The sequence below is a fragment of the Somniosus microcephalus genome, chromosome 3 (genome assembly GCF_052327205.1).
Source record: "Somniosus microcephalus isolate GS21.2 chromosome 3, FLI_Smic_1.0, whole genome shotgun sequence".
In the NCBI taxonomy this organism is placed as follows: Eukaryota; Metazoa; Chordata; class Chondrichthyes; order Squaliformes; family Somniosidae; genus Somniosus; species Somniosus microcephalus.
The window spans coordinates 188,987,482-189,001,113 of record NC_140989.1 but is presented as its reverse complement, the minus strand read 5'-3'; the positions used below and the strand labels follow the sequence as shown (position 1 = coordinate 189,001,113).

Sequence of the window (13,632 nt, the reverse complement as noted above, 5' to 3'; positions counted from 1 at the left end):
TGCATTCGTCACAGGGAGACATTCGACTATGGTCGAGTGGAATATCTCCACTGGATCCACTGCAAGTTCTTCTTCCACCGTCGGCAACGGTAGGCGTAACAATCCATCAGCATTCCCATGCTGTTTAGTTCCTTTGTACTCGATGTCATATTGGTGTGCCCCTAGGAAAAGGGACTACCTCTGTAGCCGTTGTGCTGTCATTATCGGTACGCCCTTCTGAGGGTTGAAAATGGAGACAAGAGGTTGATGATCAGTAAGTAGAGTAAATTTCTGACCGTGCAGGTTGTGGTTGAACTTCTTCACCCCTGTAAGATTCGCGAAATTTTCATTAAATAATCACGTAGGAAAATAGGGTTAATAAAACAGCTTTATTGACCAAAAGAAGCTTATACAGAAAAACCTTTGATAAAAGGGCACACAAAATGGCCGCCAGACCTCGTGACCAGCTTCTGGGACCATTTTGAATTTCTGTTACTGCAAGCCAGACAGGCTTGTGGATTGAGGACATTAAAAGCCCGCGGAAACCAGTTTCGGGAAGCCGAAACTCATGGAACTGAGTATACATATTGATTAGATTATAAGTACAGGACAGATTTGGGTGGCAGGATGAGACCCATCAAGAAATGGGCGGACAATTGAACGAACGCTTTAGCCCATTACACTGTACAAAGAGAAGCCGTTTAACAGCCATCCAGAGCAATCTCCAGACCGATCAATATACAAACCAAGTTACGGTAACAAAGCAAAGACATTATCGGCCCAGGAAGGCCAGTTAAACTATCACCAACTCCCGTTATGAAGACAAAACACCCCTGCAGAGAGTTCTGCCCGCCAAAATTATTACAAAGACAGGACTATGATTTGGCGGGAGATAAGAATGTTCCAAAAAGTATAACTGTGGATTGAGTAAAGTCCATCGTTGAGTTAACTTCAGTACACACTTCGGTACTTCTTCTTCAGTTCGGAACGTGTTCGGTTCGTGGTTCGGTAAACGGTGTCCAGCGGGGTGCTCAGCCGTGTGTTCCGCGACTTTGGGAGGTTCGGCCAGGCAAGGCCCGGCCACGACGAGAAGACGACGAGAAGAATTCGGCTTGGAAGCCAGCTCGGCCAGGCAAGGCCCGGCCATGACGGGAAGACGACGAGGGAGGCCCGGGTACTTGTGTCGGGAGATCATCGACGACCCAGGCCGAAGAAGACGACACTCAAGTCCCGGAGGGTGCACCCAGTTTCTTCAACATCACATCGGTAACGGATCCATCTGTGGCGAGCGCTCACCAAGGCTGTATCAGCTGCCTCCTCGCAGGAGAACCAAGAGGAAAACAAGCTGCGCCAGAAGCTTCCAAACCCACGTGACGACGGAAAGCTGTGTCGAAAGGCTGCAAAGCCTTTTTCGCAATTCTTAAAGTGGTGAGCATGATCCCGAGTCCCTCAAATCGAAACTTAGTTAGGTTTAGGGGAGGGAGTTAAGGGTAATTGTAATGTGTTACCCCTTTCACGATGTGCCGTGTGTTCCCCATTTCTATAGAGTTAAGTTTATAGATGTGTGCATGCTTGTAGTTGTTTTAATCTGTGCATATGACATGTATTTTATAATGCTGCAAAATTTTCAATAAAGGCATCCATTTCGTGCTATTCGACCTGGTCTATTGAGTTTTTCTGCACTACAGTTCCCTGCACCTAAGTCCAAGGTCTAGAACCGTAGGGGCGAGTGGGTCGAACCACTCACGGGTAATTATTGCAAGAAGCCTGGCAGGAGACCAGAGCAAGCAAGAGAAACCCCCTACACCCCCCCACACCAGGCTGAGGGCCTCTCTGTCAATCTGGGCAGAGTTACGCTCAGCTGAAGTTAACGAGCGTGACGCAAAAGCTATCGGCCTCTCTGAACCATCAAGGAATTTATGTGACAGTACTGCCCCAATGCCGTAGGGAGACACATCACACGCCAGTCTTATCGGTAGTGATGGGTTGTAGTGAGCCAATACTTCTCTTGAAGTGATTAGGTCCTTACTCTTCTGAAAGGCCCGCTTACATTCATCGCTCCATTTCCATGCTACTCCAGTTTGTAGTAGGGCATTCAGTGGGTGCAGAATTGTGGACAAATTCGGCAAAAACTTATGGTAGTAATTCACCAATCCGAGGAATGACCTCAGTTGCGACACATTTTCAGGCGCTGGAGCCTTAACTACCGCTTCAATTTGGTCAGGGGACTTATGTAACCCCTCTTCATCAATCATGTGGCCACAATACGATATCTGTTTCTTAAAAAAACTTGCACTTGGGGCGATTGGCCCGTAGCCCATGTTCACGTAGTCTAGTGAGCACCTGCTCTAGGTTGGCAAGGTGTTCACTGTCATCTTCACCTGTCACTAGGATGTCGTCCAAGTAACACTGAGTCCCCGGAATCCCTTGCAGGACTTGTTCCATCCCTCTTTGCCATATCGCCGGAGCTGATGCTACTCCGAATACCAGTCGATTATACTGGTAAAGACCTTTGTGAGTGTTTATCGTGAGATACTTCCTAGAGGATTCTTCAACCTCCATCTGCAAATATGCTTGTGCTATTTCAATTTTTGTAAAACGCTTCCCTCCAGATAGTGAGGTGAAGATATCTTCTATCCTCAGGAGAGGATACTGTACTGTGTGAAGGACTGGGTTCACAGCCACCTTGAAGTCCCCACAGATGCGAACCTTCCTTGGCTCCTCAGACTTATTGTTTAATGTTTTCTTCATGACAGGAACGATGGGTGTCGCCCACTCGCTCCAGTCTACCTTAGATAACACGCCTGCATTCTCCAGATTCTCCAGCTCTGCCTCGACGGCTGGGCGAATTGCATATGGTACCGGTCTTGCTTTGAAAAACTTGGGAATTGCATTCTCTTCTATTTTTATCGAGGCGGTTACGCCTTTACAAGTTCCCAGTTCTTGTTGAAATACCTCTTTGGCATTAGCTAAGATTGTTGACAATCGTCCAGGAGTGACGTCGTCATCTTTTTTACCAGCCACCGTCAGTGCCTGAATGGAGTGCCAGTCTAAACTTATCTTTCTGATCCATTCACGTCCCAATAACGGTGGTCCACCATCTTGCAGTATGTACAGATACAATTTCTGTATTTCCTTGCCGTTGTATTCGACAGGCACCCTTATTTTTCCTCTGGGGTATACTTTTTGCCCCGTATACGTCTTCAAGACAATGTATGTCTCTTTCAAGGGTATGTGTGAGAATAGCCGCTTGTAGTCTCATCGATTCATGACGGTTAGAGCTGATCCTGTATCCAATTCCATTTTGACTTGGGACCCTGCTATCATGAGGGTGACCCAAATGATTCGGTGATCCTCTTTTGCGATTACGTTGTGAAGTTTGAGACAGCTTAGTCTCTTGTTCCCGGATTCACTATCGCTCATCTGGTCTTCGGAACTACTGTCCGTCATCTTTTGTACTTTCCTGTACTGTACCTTAGTAGCCTTTTTGTTGTCGTTGGTCTTCTTCCCAGACCTGCAAACTCGTGCAATGTGTCCCATCTTTCCGCATTGCCTGCATATTTTGTCCTTGGACCAGCAGTCCTTCTGGTCATGGTTTGTTCTGCCGCAGCGATAACATTTTGCAAATCCCCATGTCATTTCGTGGGTGCTGTATTCCTGTATTTCCACAGCTCCCCTTGCTGCTGCTTCGTACGATACTGCCACGCTGAAAGCCTTATCTAGCGTCAGCTCTTTCTCTGAGAGTAACCTCTTCTGGGTTCCTTCACTCAGGAGTCCACAGACAAATTTGTCCCGTAAGGTATCTGCCAGTCCTGCTCTGAACTGGCAGTGCTTTGATAGCTTGTGTAGTTCCGTAAGGTAATCAGCATTGCTCTCATCTTTATGCTGATTTCTCCTGTGGAATTTAAATCTTTCTGCTATCAGCAGCGGTGTAGGATTTAGGTGTTCCTGTAGGATAGCAACAATTTCGTTAAAACTCTTTGCCTTCGGTTTGGCTGGAGTAATCAGGTCCCGCAATAGGCCGTACGTTCTTGCGCCCATTAAGTTTAGCAGTACCGATGCCTTTTTCTCATCGGCTACTTCGTTTGCCTCGCAATATACCTCGACTCTTTCCACATACGTGGTCCAGTCTTCTATTGCATTATCGAAGGCAGTGATATAGCCAGTCTTCGGCATCTTGGAAATCTAAGATGGCACCTCCCGCGCTTTGCCTTCTTCCCCGCTGGATTAAGATGGCGCCTCCCGCGCTGTCTTCTCCGCTGTTGCTGGCGTTTTATGCCTTGATGGCGACGCCCTATGGTCTTCGTGCACTTCCCCCCGCGTTGCTGCTAACGCCACTCTCCGCGGTTCCCGTGGCAAACTGCAGCTCCTCGCAGCTTTCTGCGCGTTTAATTTTTATTATTTCCCCGTTGTCGGAACAACCCTGCGGGACACTTGCCTCCCTCTTCTCGGGTCTGTACGCTGCCCGGCTTCGTAGCACCGGCCGCGCCCTGTGTGCTCCACCCTCTCTCTCTCTCCTCTTCCCAACAACACTGCTCGGCCCCGTTGCAAAGCCACCCGCTCGAGCTCTAGACCGCCGCAGCCCAGGAAGGATCAGTGTACTACCTGCCACCAGCCCGATTAGCTGAAGCACCATCGACAGGATAACCAAGCCCCGCTCTCGACAGCCTCTCCTGCAAATCTTCAACTCCGCTGACTCAGAGGCGGATGCCCACGGTCGACGCCCGTTTCTTCTGTTTCTTTCTTCCTTCTGGCCTCGACCTCTGATAACTTCGCTTCAGGGATGGATCCCCATGAGGTGGTGCAGACTGTAGGTAAGTTTGTATCTGCTCGTTGCCAGTATTATGTCCGTGTATAATTGAGACACGGACTGCAGGAGTTGGTTATAACAGGTCTTTACTGAATGGAGACAACCTGGAACTACTATGCAAATGTTACTACACAGGCTTATATACAGGGGTGGTCACTACTGGTACTGCAGTATACAGGGGCTGCAGAATATAGTTCCTTCTGCAAAGTACATACACTACAGGGTCCATTACTCTTTTTGATATTTATAAGCAACCTAGACTCGGGTGTAGAGAGCAGCATTATAAGTTAAGTGGGTTTTTAAATAAAGGTATAGAATATAAAAGCAAAGAGATCATGCTAGAACTTTACGGGCTATAAATTCGATATCGCTAAAGATCTGCCGGTGCCACCACAGGCCGGTGTTAATGGCCGCCGAAAATGGTGGTGATGGCAGGAATGGTAAATTGGTGCTGGCTGACATTAGCCCAGCACTAAACTTACCATGCAATGCCATTCTGGTGCCATTTGTCCCAGCAGGAGACCCCAATGTAGCATTGCCGTAGTGTCATTGCAGCAAGAACAGCCTTCTGTTATTTCAGAAAGCAGTTCGGTTCCTTAAAGGGGAACTGCCTTCTGAAATGAAAACAATTAAAATCATGTAAAAATAGGCAGTTTTTAGTCCTTTTGAAAAAAAATTAACATTAAAAAGAATTCCCAAATGGAAGTCTTCAGCTCTTAAAGCTGAATTGCCTTCTGCATCTAAAAAATGGGAAAAGTGCTTCAGCACTAAGACAAATGGCTCAGCAAGCCAGGGAAGGGACACCCAGGGTCTCGCACGCAGCACTCCAGCTTTGTGCACAGGGTCAACACTGCAAGAGAGGTCCCCTACCCACAGGGGCCAGGAGGCCCTCCAGAAAGAACGATGTGGGACCAGATCACCGAGGCCGTCACTGCCAGCAGTGTCACTCCCACCACCTGGCTCCAGTACCCAAAGAAGCTTCATGACCTCAGACCACTGGTCAAGGTCAGTGAATGTATCTTCAAAAGTCAACTGCACCACTAGCCTCACACACTGCTCATGAACGACTTTGACTCCCTGAATCACTCACTGGGTTGCATCCTTCCTTCGGCTTCCTCCTCTTCTGTGTCTTCCTCTTCCCTCTGCGAGTGGATACTGTAAATCTGAAATCAAACATAAAATGCTAGAAATACTCAGCAGGCCAGGCAGCATTTCGATCTGAGACGTGAACTCTGTTTCTCTCTTCACGGATGCTGCCTGACCTGCTGAGTATTCTCAGCATTTTCTGTCTTCTCAGAGATCTTCCTTTACCATCCGAGGCCTTGCAACCGTAGATGCAGCACTCCCTGCACACTTAAAAAGCTTTTAACATGCATTGCATCAAGCCACTTCAATAAAATTTTAAAAATCCAGTTCAAAAGTTTAAATGCAAACTTAGCTGAAAGATATGCATGTCCCTCTAAGAAGTGCTGACAGTGTCTCTGTCAGTCTACTGAACGCTCGCTTCTCAGAGCGAGCTTAGGACCCAGTGCTGAGGTCGAAGTTCGCAGAGCATGATGTTAAGTTGGCATTGCACACTGACTGACATCACGCTCTCTTCATTTACATCTCCAGGGCCAGCACTGCTATCAGCAGCGCTAAGGCTCTCACCAAATTGGCGGCCGCCGAGTCTTGCACCAGAGGAGGGCGCTAGAGTGGCGGCTGCCATTTTTCTTCACGATTCCAGCGCTAACGGGTGGTGCTAAGGTAGGTAATTTCTAGGCCTATAAATCATGGTTAGGCCTCAGCTGGAGTATTGTGGACAATTCTGGGCCCCACACTTCAGTAAAGAGGTAAAGGCCTTAGAAAGGGTACAGAGGAGGTTTACCAGGATGTTGCCAGTTATGAGGAGAGGCTGGAAAAGTTAGGACTGTTCTCCTTGGAACAGAGAAGGTTAAACGGTGACCTAATAGAGGTTTCCAAGATAATGAGAGGTTTTGATAGAGTAGAGAAAAACTATTCCCTCTAGCGAGTGGGTCAATAACCAGAGAAAATCGATTCAAAATCGTTGGAAAAAGATCAAGGGGAGATGAGGAGAAATTTTTTCACAGAGTTGTGGGGATCTGGAAATCTCGACCTGAAATGGTGGTGGAAGCTGATTCCATCATTAATTTTAAAAGGGGGTTGGACGGGAACTTGAGGATGAGCAACTTACAGGGTTACTGACTAAAAGTGGGGATGTGAGACTAAGCACGACTGCTCTTTCAAAGAGCCAGCACAGGCACGACGGGCCGAACGGCCTCCTGCCGTGCTGTAACTTTCTATGATTTTATGAATCTAAAAGGGTTTTTGGAGCATGGAACGTTTTGCTACAGAGAGTGGTTGAGGCAGAGAGCATCGTATCTTTTAAGGGCAGAGTAGATAACTATTTGAAGTGAGGAAGGTGCAGGGCTGTGGGGAGAGAGCAGGGCAGTGAGATTAGTTTAGGAAAGCTCCAGCAAAAGGCTGGCACTGACATAATTGACTGAATGGCCTCCTTTTCTGCTGTAAAGTCCTACGGTTCTATGAGGTTTCTTTAAACAAAATTCTAATTTTACAAGATTTAGAAACGGGGCTTGCTTCAGGTATGTTCAATTATAGACAATAACCCAAAATCGCCCCACGAGTCCGCTATATGCAAAGTTGGTTTAACTTGTTCAAGATCAACCAAAATGCAGCCCACAATACTTTGATTAGCTTTGTTGATTACAGCTCTGCCCAATCCAACTGGGATAATTTAAGATAGGTCCATCCATATTGTTTTACTTACTTTTCTGTTACTTTGCTTGCTTTCTGCTTGTTTTGTTTAAAACTAATTTGGGCTTCATATACCTTCAACTCCCCACCACCCTCACCCACCCCGAGCTTTCAATGGTGTACCCCTTTAAGGGGAATGAAACGCTGTACTCCGATGGTTGCCAGCTCTGACTGGATGTATTCCTGGAGTTTATCACATGACATCCTGCCTCCAACGCTGCCCCGCCCCCACACAGTGATTCTGTGATTGGTCGCCCCGCACGTCTGTCTTCGCAATGCACCACTTTCCCGCGGCCAATTGGAAAGCGAGCAGACTCTTCGTCACCTCATTGAATGAATCTCGACTGTCAGTCAAATAGACCTTTCCCCCTCCCATCTCCAATTATGTAAGAATTAATAAATGAATGTGTTTAAACAAAATGAAAAAAAAGCACAATTTTTTGAATGCCCCTGTGACTTTTCTCCCTGGGTTGCTGGCAGTAGTGTTCTGGAGATTAATCTTTAATTCCTGGAAGACTCCAGGACAATTTTGGAGGGTTGGTAACCCTACGATAATAATGGATTTTGCCCAGTCCCACGGGCATACTTTAAAATGGGATAATTAAATACTGAGAAGACCAAAGCCATTGTTTTCGGTACCCGCCACAAACTCCATTCTCGAGCCACTGACTCCCTCTCCCTAACATCTGTCTGAGGTTAAACCACACTGTTCACAACCTTGGTGTCATATTTGACCCTGAAATGAGCTTCCGACCACATATCCGCAGCATAACTAAGACCGCCTATTTCCACCTCCGTAACATCGCCTGTCTCCACCCCTGCCTCAATTCATCCGCTGCTGAAACCCTCATCCATGCTTTTGTTACCTCGAGACTTGACTATTCCAACGCACACCTGGCTGGCCTCCCATATTCTACCCTACGTAAACTTGCCGTCATCCAAAACTCGGCTGCCCGTGTCCTAACTCGCACCAAATCCTGTTCACTCATCACCCCTGTGCTCACTGACCTACATTGGCTCCCAGTTAAGCAACACCTCAATTTCAAAATTCTCATCCTTGTTTTCAAATCCCTTCATGGCCTCGCCCCTCCCTATCTCTGTAATCGTCCCCCCGAGATATCTGCACTCCTCTAATTCTGCCCTCTTGAGCATCCCTGATTATAACCACTCAACCATTGGTGGCCGTGCCTCCTGCTGCCTAGGCCCTAAGCTCTGGAATTCCCTGTCTAAATTTGTCCGCCTCGCCACCTCTCCTCCTTTAAGACGCTCCTTAAAACCTACCTCTTTGACCTCTCTCTCACCTGCTCTAATTTCTCCTTGTGTGGCTCAGTGTCAAATTTTTTGTCTTGTAATACTCCTGTGAAACTCCTTGGAACATTGTACTACGTTAAAGGCGCTATCTAAATACAAGTTGTTGTTGTTGACTCTCATCATGTCCATGTTTCTGCACTTCACCTGATAATTATCCACATTAATATCAGTTTGCCTGCCCACTGCATCAAACCTATTCATTCATAAAATAAAGTGTATCGAAAACCATCCTCTCTGCTTCATTTACGAGCATGTTCCCAGTCCCACTGCGGGGAGCAGGCTGTCCAATCAGTTAACTGTGAACGGGCAGGTTGAGAGGGGCGATGGCAGCACCTGCTATTTATTAGTCAGCAGCCCCTTAATTCTACTGATGCGTTTGTTTATTTACAGCTTTGGGCAGTACCAGAATCACAGGCGCACAGTGCATCTTTCTATAATCTCCCGTCAAGATGGAAAATGGAGCCTTTCAATGAAGTAACCACTTTCTGAAGAGGAGTTCAATCACCAACAGCTTTTACACGAGATCTGAAACCTCTGCCTTGTACAGTAGTTCAAATAACTCCATTAACTTGTATTTCTGTGTTTTGGTAACCATCTTGACAGCCCTGTGCTGAGGAAATTATATATATATATATGGTCTAATTAATAATGTTGTTGAAAGTATACCCATAAGATTGAGATTTGTGTTTCTTAAAATGGTTTTAAAGTAGTATGCAAGAAGCTGCAGTCCATTTTATTAATTACTATAAAAATAGTGCTATCGTCATCTCCACCTCTCCCCCCTCCTTTAAGACGCTCCTTAAAACCTACCTCTTTGACCGATAGGTCACCCATCCTAATATCTCTTGGTGTCAAATTCTGTCTGATAACTCTCCTGTGTAACGCCTATTAACCCTCTCCACCCCCAACCCCCCGTTCTGCTCATAACTGCCACTAAATACATGAAAGGCACTATAGAAATGCAAGTTGTTGTTTAGTACACAATGCAATATCTTGGGATTTCTGGAAAAATTACAACTTCCCAATTTAAGAGAAAATAATCAAAATTGCACCAAATAGCCAGGACTATAGGCACCGTTAAATCAATGTTCAGAGTGCGGGGGTATTGATTTCAAAATCCTTATTCTCATTTACAAATCTCTCAACGGCCCCGCCCACCCAACATTTGTGGCTCCTCCACCCTTCGGTTCCGTCTCGATCTCTTTCCTCCTTTATCCCTGGCCTCTTGTACATCCCCCGCTCCTTTCCTCTGCCTCTATCCCACCATCAGCGGCAGAGTTTTCAGCTGTCTCAGTTCTATTCTCTGGAACTCTCTCCCTTCTCCTCTCCTGCCTTTAAATGTCCTCTTCAACCATGTTACCTCTCTTAACTGCTCCATTTAAGCTCGATGTTTTTTTTTCTCTCTGTGAAGCGCCTTCGAATGTTTTTCTTCATTAAAGGCGTCACATAAATGCATGTCTGTTGTGCTGGTCATCGATGATGCTTTATGGTCCTAGTGTAATGTTTTGTACAATTATAGTAAGAAAACTATCAACTTGTGTTGAGAATCATAGCTGAAAGAAATAAACATACATACAAGGTACTAAACCCAATTCATACAGTGTGTGGGAAATGCAGACAGACCTGCACATGGCAGTTTGATGGGACCAAATGAAGAGTGAGCTTTTCCCTTTCTTGAATTGCTGAGATCATTCAACCAGTTCAAATTCTCTCTGCAGCTTTGATAGTGGCTCCTGTACGTTCCGACCTGAACACTAACGTCCACGATGGAAAAGTGAGCAGGAATTTAATCGCACAAGGATTGCCTCCACCTGACGATGCATTGGGCTCGGAAACAATATTGCCCTTTTGCTCTAGAAGGGGTTTTAACAGCAGCAAAGTACAGGCAGACCCTTAACCTAGGTTCCCACTCCCGATGCCTGCTGGAAGTCAGTGTGTGTGGGCATCAGGTGTGGATAGGTTTGGGGATCAGCTGTGGGTACGCACCCCACCTTAACAGATCAAATAGCCTGCCAATGTCTCACTGTCAAGTCTCACACGCAAATACTAGCCTCTTGGACTAGGCACTGGAGGACCATACCTCAACAAGAGTCAATGCATTGAAGAGAGGGAGGGGGGAAGGATGTCCAAGCAGGGTTGGCAATCCTATCATCTGTCCTCTCAGGTGAATGTAAAAGATCCCATGACACTATTTTAAAGAAGAGCACATGAGTTCTCCCTGGTGTCCTTGCAAACATTTATCCCTCAACCAAGATCAATAAAGAAACAGATTACCTGGTCATAGATTGGGAGAAGGGGAAGTGCAAGGAGACCTGGGTGTCCTTGTGCACCAGTTGCTGAAGGTAAGCATGCAGGTGCAGCAGGCGGTTAAGGCGGCAAATGGTATGTTGGCCTCCGTAGCGAGAGGGTTCGAGTACAGGAACAAGGATGTCTTGCTGCAGTTGTACAGGGCCTTGGTGAGACCACATCTTGAGTATTGTGTGCAGTTTTGGTCGCCTTATCTGAGGGAGGATGTTCTTGCCATGGAGGGAGTGCAGCGAAGATTCACCAGACTGATACCAGGGATGGCAGGAATGACGTATGAGGAGAGATTGGGTCGATTGGGCTTATACTCGCTGGAGTTCAGAAGAATGAGAGGGGATCTCATTGAAACTTATAAAATTCTAACAGGACTAGACAGACTAAATGCAGGAAGGATGTTCCTGATGGCCAGGGAGTCCAGAACCAGGGGTCACAGTCTAAGGATAAGGGGTAAGCCATTTAGGACAGAGATGAGGAGGAATTTCTTCACCCAGAGAGTGGTGAACCTGTGGAATTCTCTACCACAGAAGGCAGTTGAGGCCAGTTCATTAAATATATTCAAGAAGGAGTTAGATATATTTCTTAAGGCTAAAGGGATATGGGGAGAAAGCAGGGACAGGGTACTGAATTTGGATGATCAGCCATGATCTCATTGAATGGTGGAGCAGACTCGAGGGGCTGAATGGCCTACTCCTGCTCCTATCTTCTATGTTTCATCTATGTTATTGCTGTTTGTGGGAGCTTGCTGTGTGCACATTGGTTGCCGCACTTCCTACATTGGGTCGGAGCGATCATAATATGATCGAATTCTTCAATAAGATGGAGAATGAAGTATTTGACTCAGAGACTAGGGTCCTCAATTTAAATGAAGGAAACTACGATGGTCTGAGGAGCGAGTTGGGTAGGATTGATTGGGGAATGTCACTCAAAGGGTTGACGGTGGATAGGCAATGGCAAACATTCAAAGAACGAATGGATGAGCTACAGAATTTGTTCATCCCAGTTTGGCATAAAAATAAAACAAAAAAGGTGACTCAACCGTGGCTAACAAAGGAAATTAGGGATAGCATAAGATCCAAGGAGAGGACATATAAATTGGCTAGAAAAAGCAATAATCCTGAGGATTGGGAGCAGTTTAGGGGTCAACAAAGGAGGAAAAAGGGATTAATTAAGAAACGGAAAATAGAATGAGAGTAAGCTTTCAGGGAACATAAAAACTGACTGTAAAAGCTTTTATAGATATGTGAAGAGAAAAAGATTGGTGAAGTCAAGCGTAGGTCCCTTACAATCAGAATCAGGGGAATTTATAATGGGAAACAAGGAAATGGCAGACCAACTAAATACATACTTTGGTTCTGACTTCACAAAGGAGGACACAAATAACCTCCCAGAGATGCCGGGGAACATAGGGTCTGATGAAAGGGAGGAACTGAAAGAAATCAGTATTTGTAGGGAAATGGTGTTAGGAAAATTGATGGGACTGAAGGCCGATAAATCCCCAGGGCCTGATGGTCTACATCCCAGGGTACTTAAGGAGGTGGCCCTAGAGATAGTAGATTCATTGCTGGTCATCTTCCAGAACTTGATAGACTCTGGAACAGTACCCATGGATTGGAGGGTAGCTAATGTTACCCCACTATTCAAAAAAGGTGGTAGAGAAAAAGCGGGGAATTATAGACCGGTAAACCTGACATCGGTAGTGGGGAAAATGCTAGAGTCTATTATAAAAGATGTGATAGCAGAGCACTTGGAAAGCATTGACAGGATCGGACAAAGTCAACATGGATTTACAAAAGGTAAATCATACTTGACTAATCCACTGGAATTTTTTGAGGATGTAACTGGTAAAATAGATAAAGGAGAACCAGTGGATGTGGTGTATTTGGACTTTCAGAAGGCTTTCGATAAGGTCCCACATAAGAGATTAGCGTGCAAAATTAAGGCACATGGGATTGGTGGCAAGGTATTGACTTGGATAGAGAACTGGTTGGCGGACAGAAAGCAGAGAGTTGGAATAAACAGGTCATTTTCCGAGTGGCAGGCAGTGACTAGTGGGGTACCGCAAGGATCGGTCCTAGGACCCCAGCTGTTCACAATATATATTAATGATCTGGACGAGGGAATTGGATGTAATATCTCCAAATTTGCAGATGACACAAAGCTGGGTGAGAGGGTAAGCCGTGAGGAGGATGTCGTGAAACTCCAGTACGATTTGGACAGGTTGGGTGATTGGGCAGAAACATGGCAAATGCACTATAATGTGGATAAATGTGAGGTTATCCACTTTGGTGGCAAAAACAGGAAGGCAGATTATTATTTGAATGGCAATAGATTGGGAGAAGGGGAAGTGCAAAGAGACCTGGGTGTTACTGTGCACCAGTCGCTGAAGGTAAGCATGCAGGTGCAGCAGGCGGTTAAGAAGGCAAATGGTATGTTGGCCTTTGTAGCAAGAGGGT

At 46.1% G+C, this 13,632-nt stretch overlaps 1 protein-coding gene across 2 annotated transcripts in view; it reads left to right on the top strand.

Annotated features, from left to right (window-relative positions):
- The window catches only part of impg1a (interphotoreceptor matrix proteoglycan 1a), a 228,407-nt gene extending 218,077 nt beyond the window's left edge, over positions 1-10,330 (top strand). The window contains exon 18 of one of the 2 annotated variants that reach the window (XM_085982056.1): positions 9,266-10,330. In XM_085982056.1, coding sequence (XP_085838182.1) covers positions 9,266-9,364 — 99 coding nt within the window. In that variant the 3' untranslated portion in view covers positions 9,365-10,330. The remainder of the gene's footprint in view (positions 1-9,265) is intronic. The other variant, XM_085982057.1, reaches the window with a different exon arrangement.
- The last annotated feature ends 3,302 nt before the right edge of the window (positions 10,331-13,632 follow it).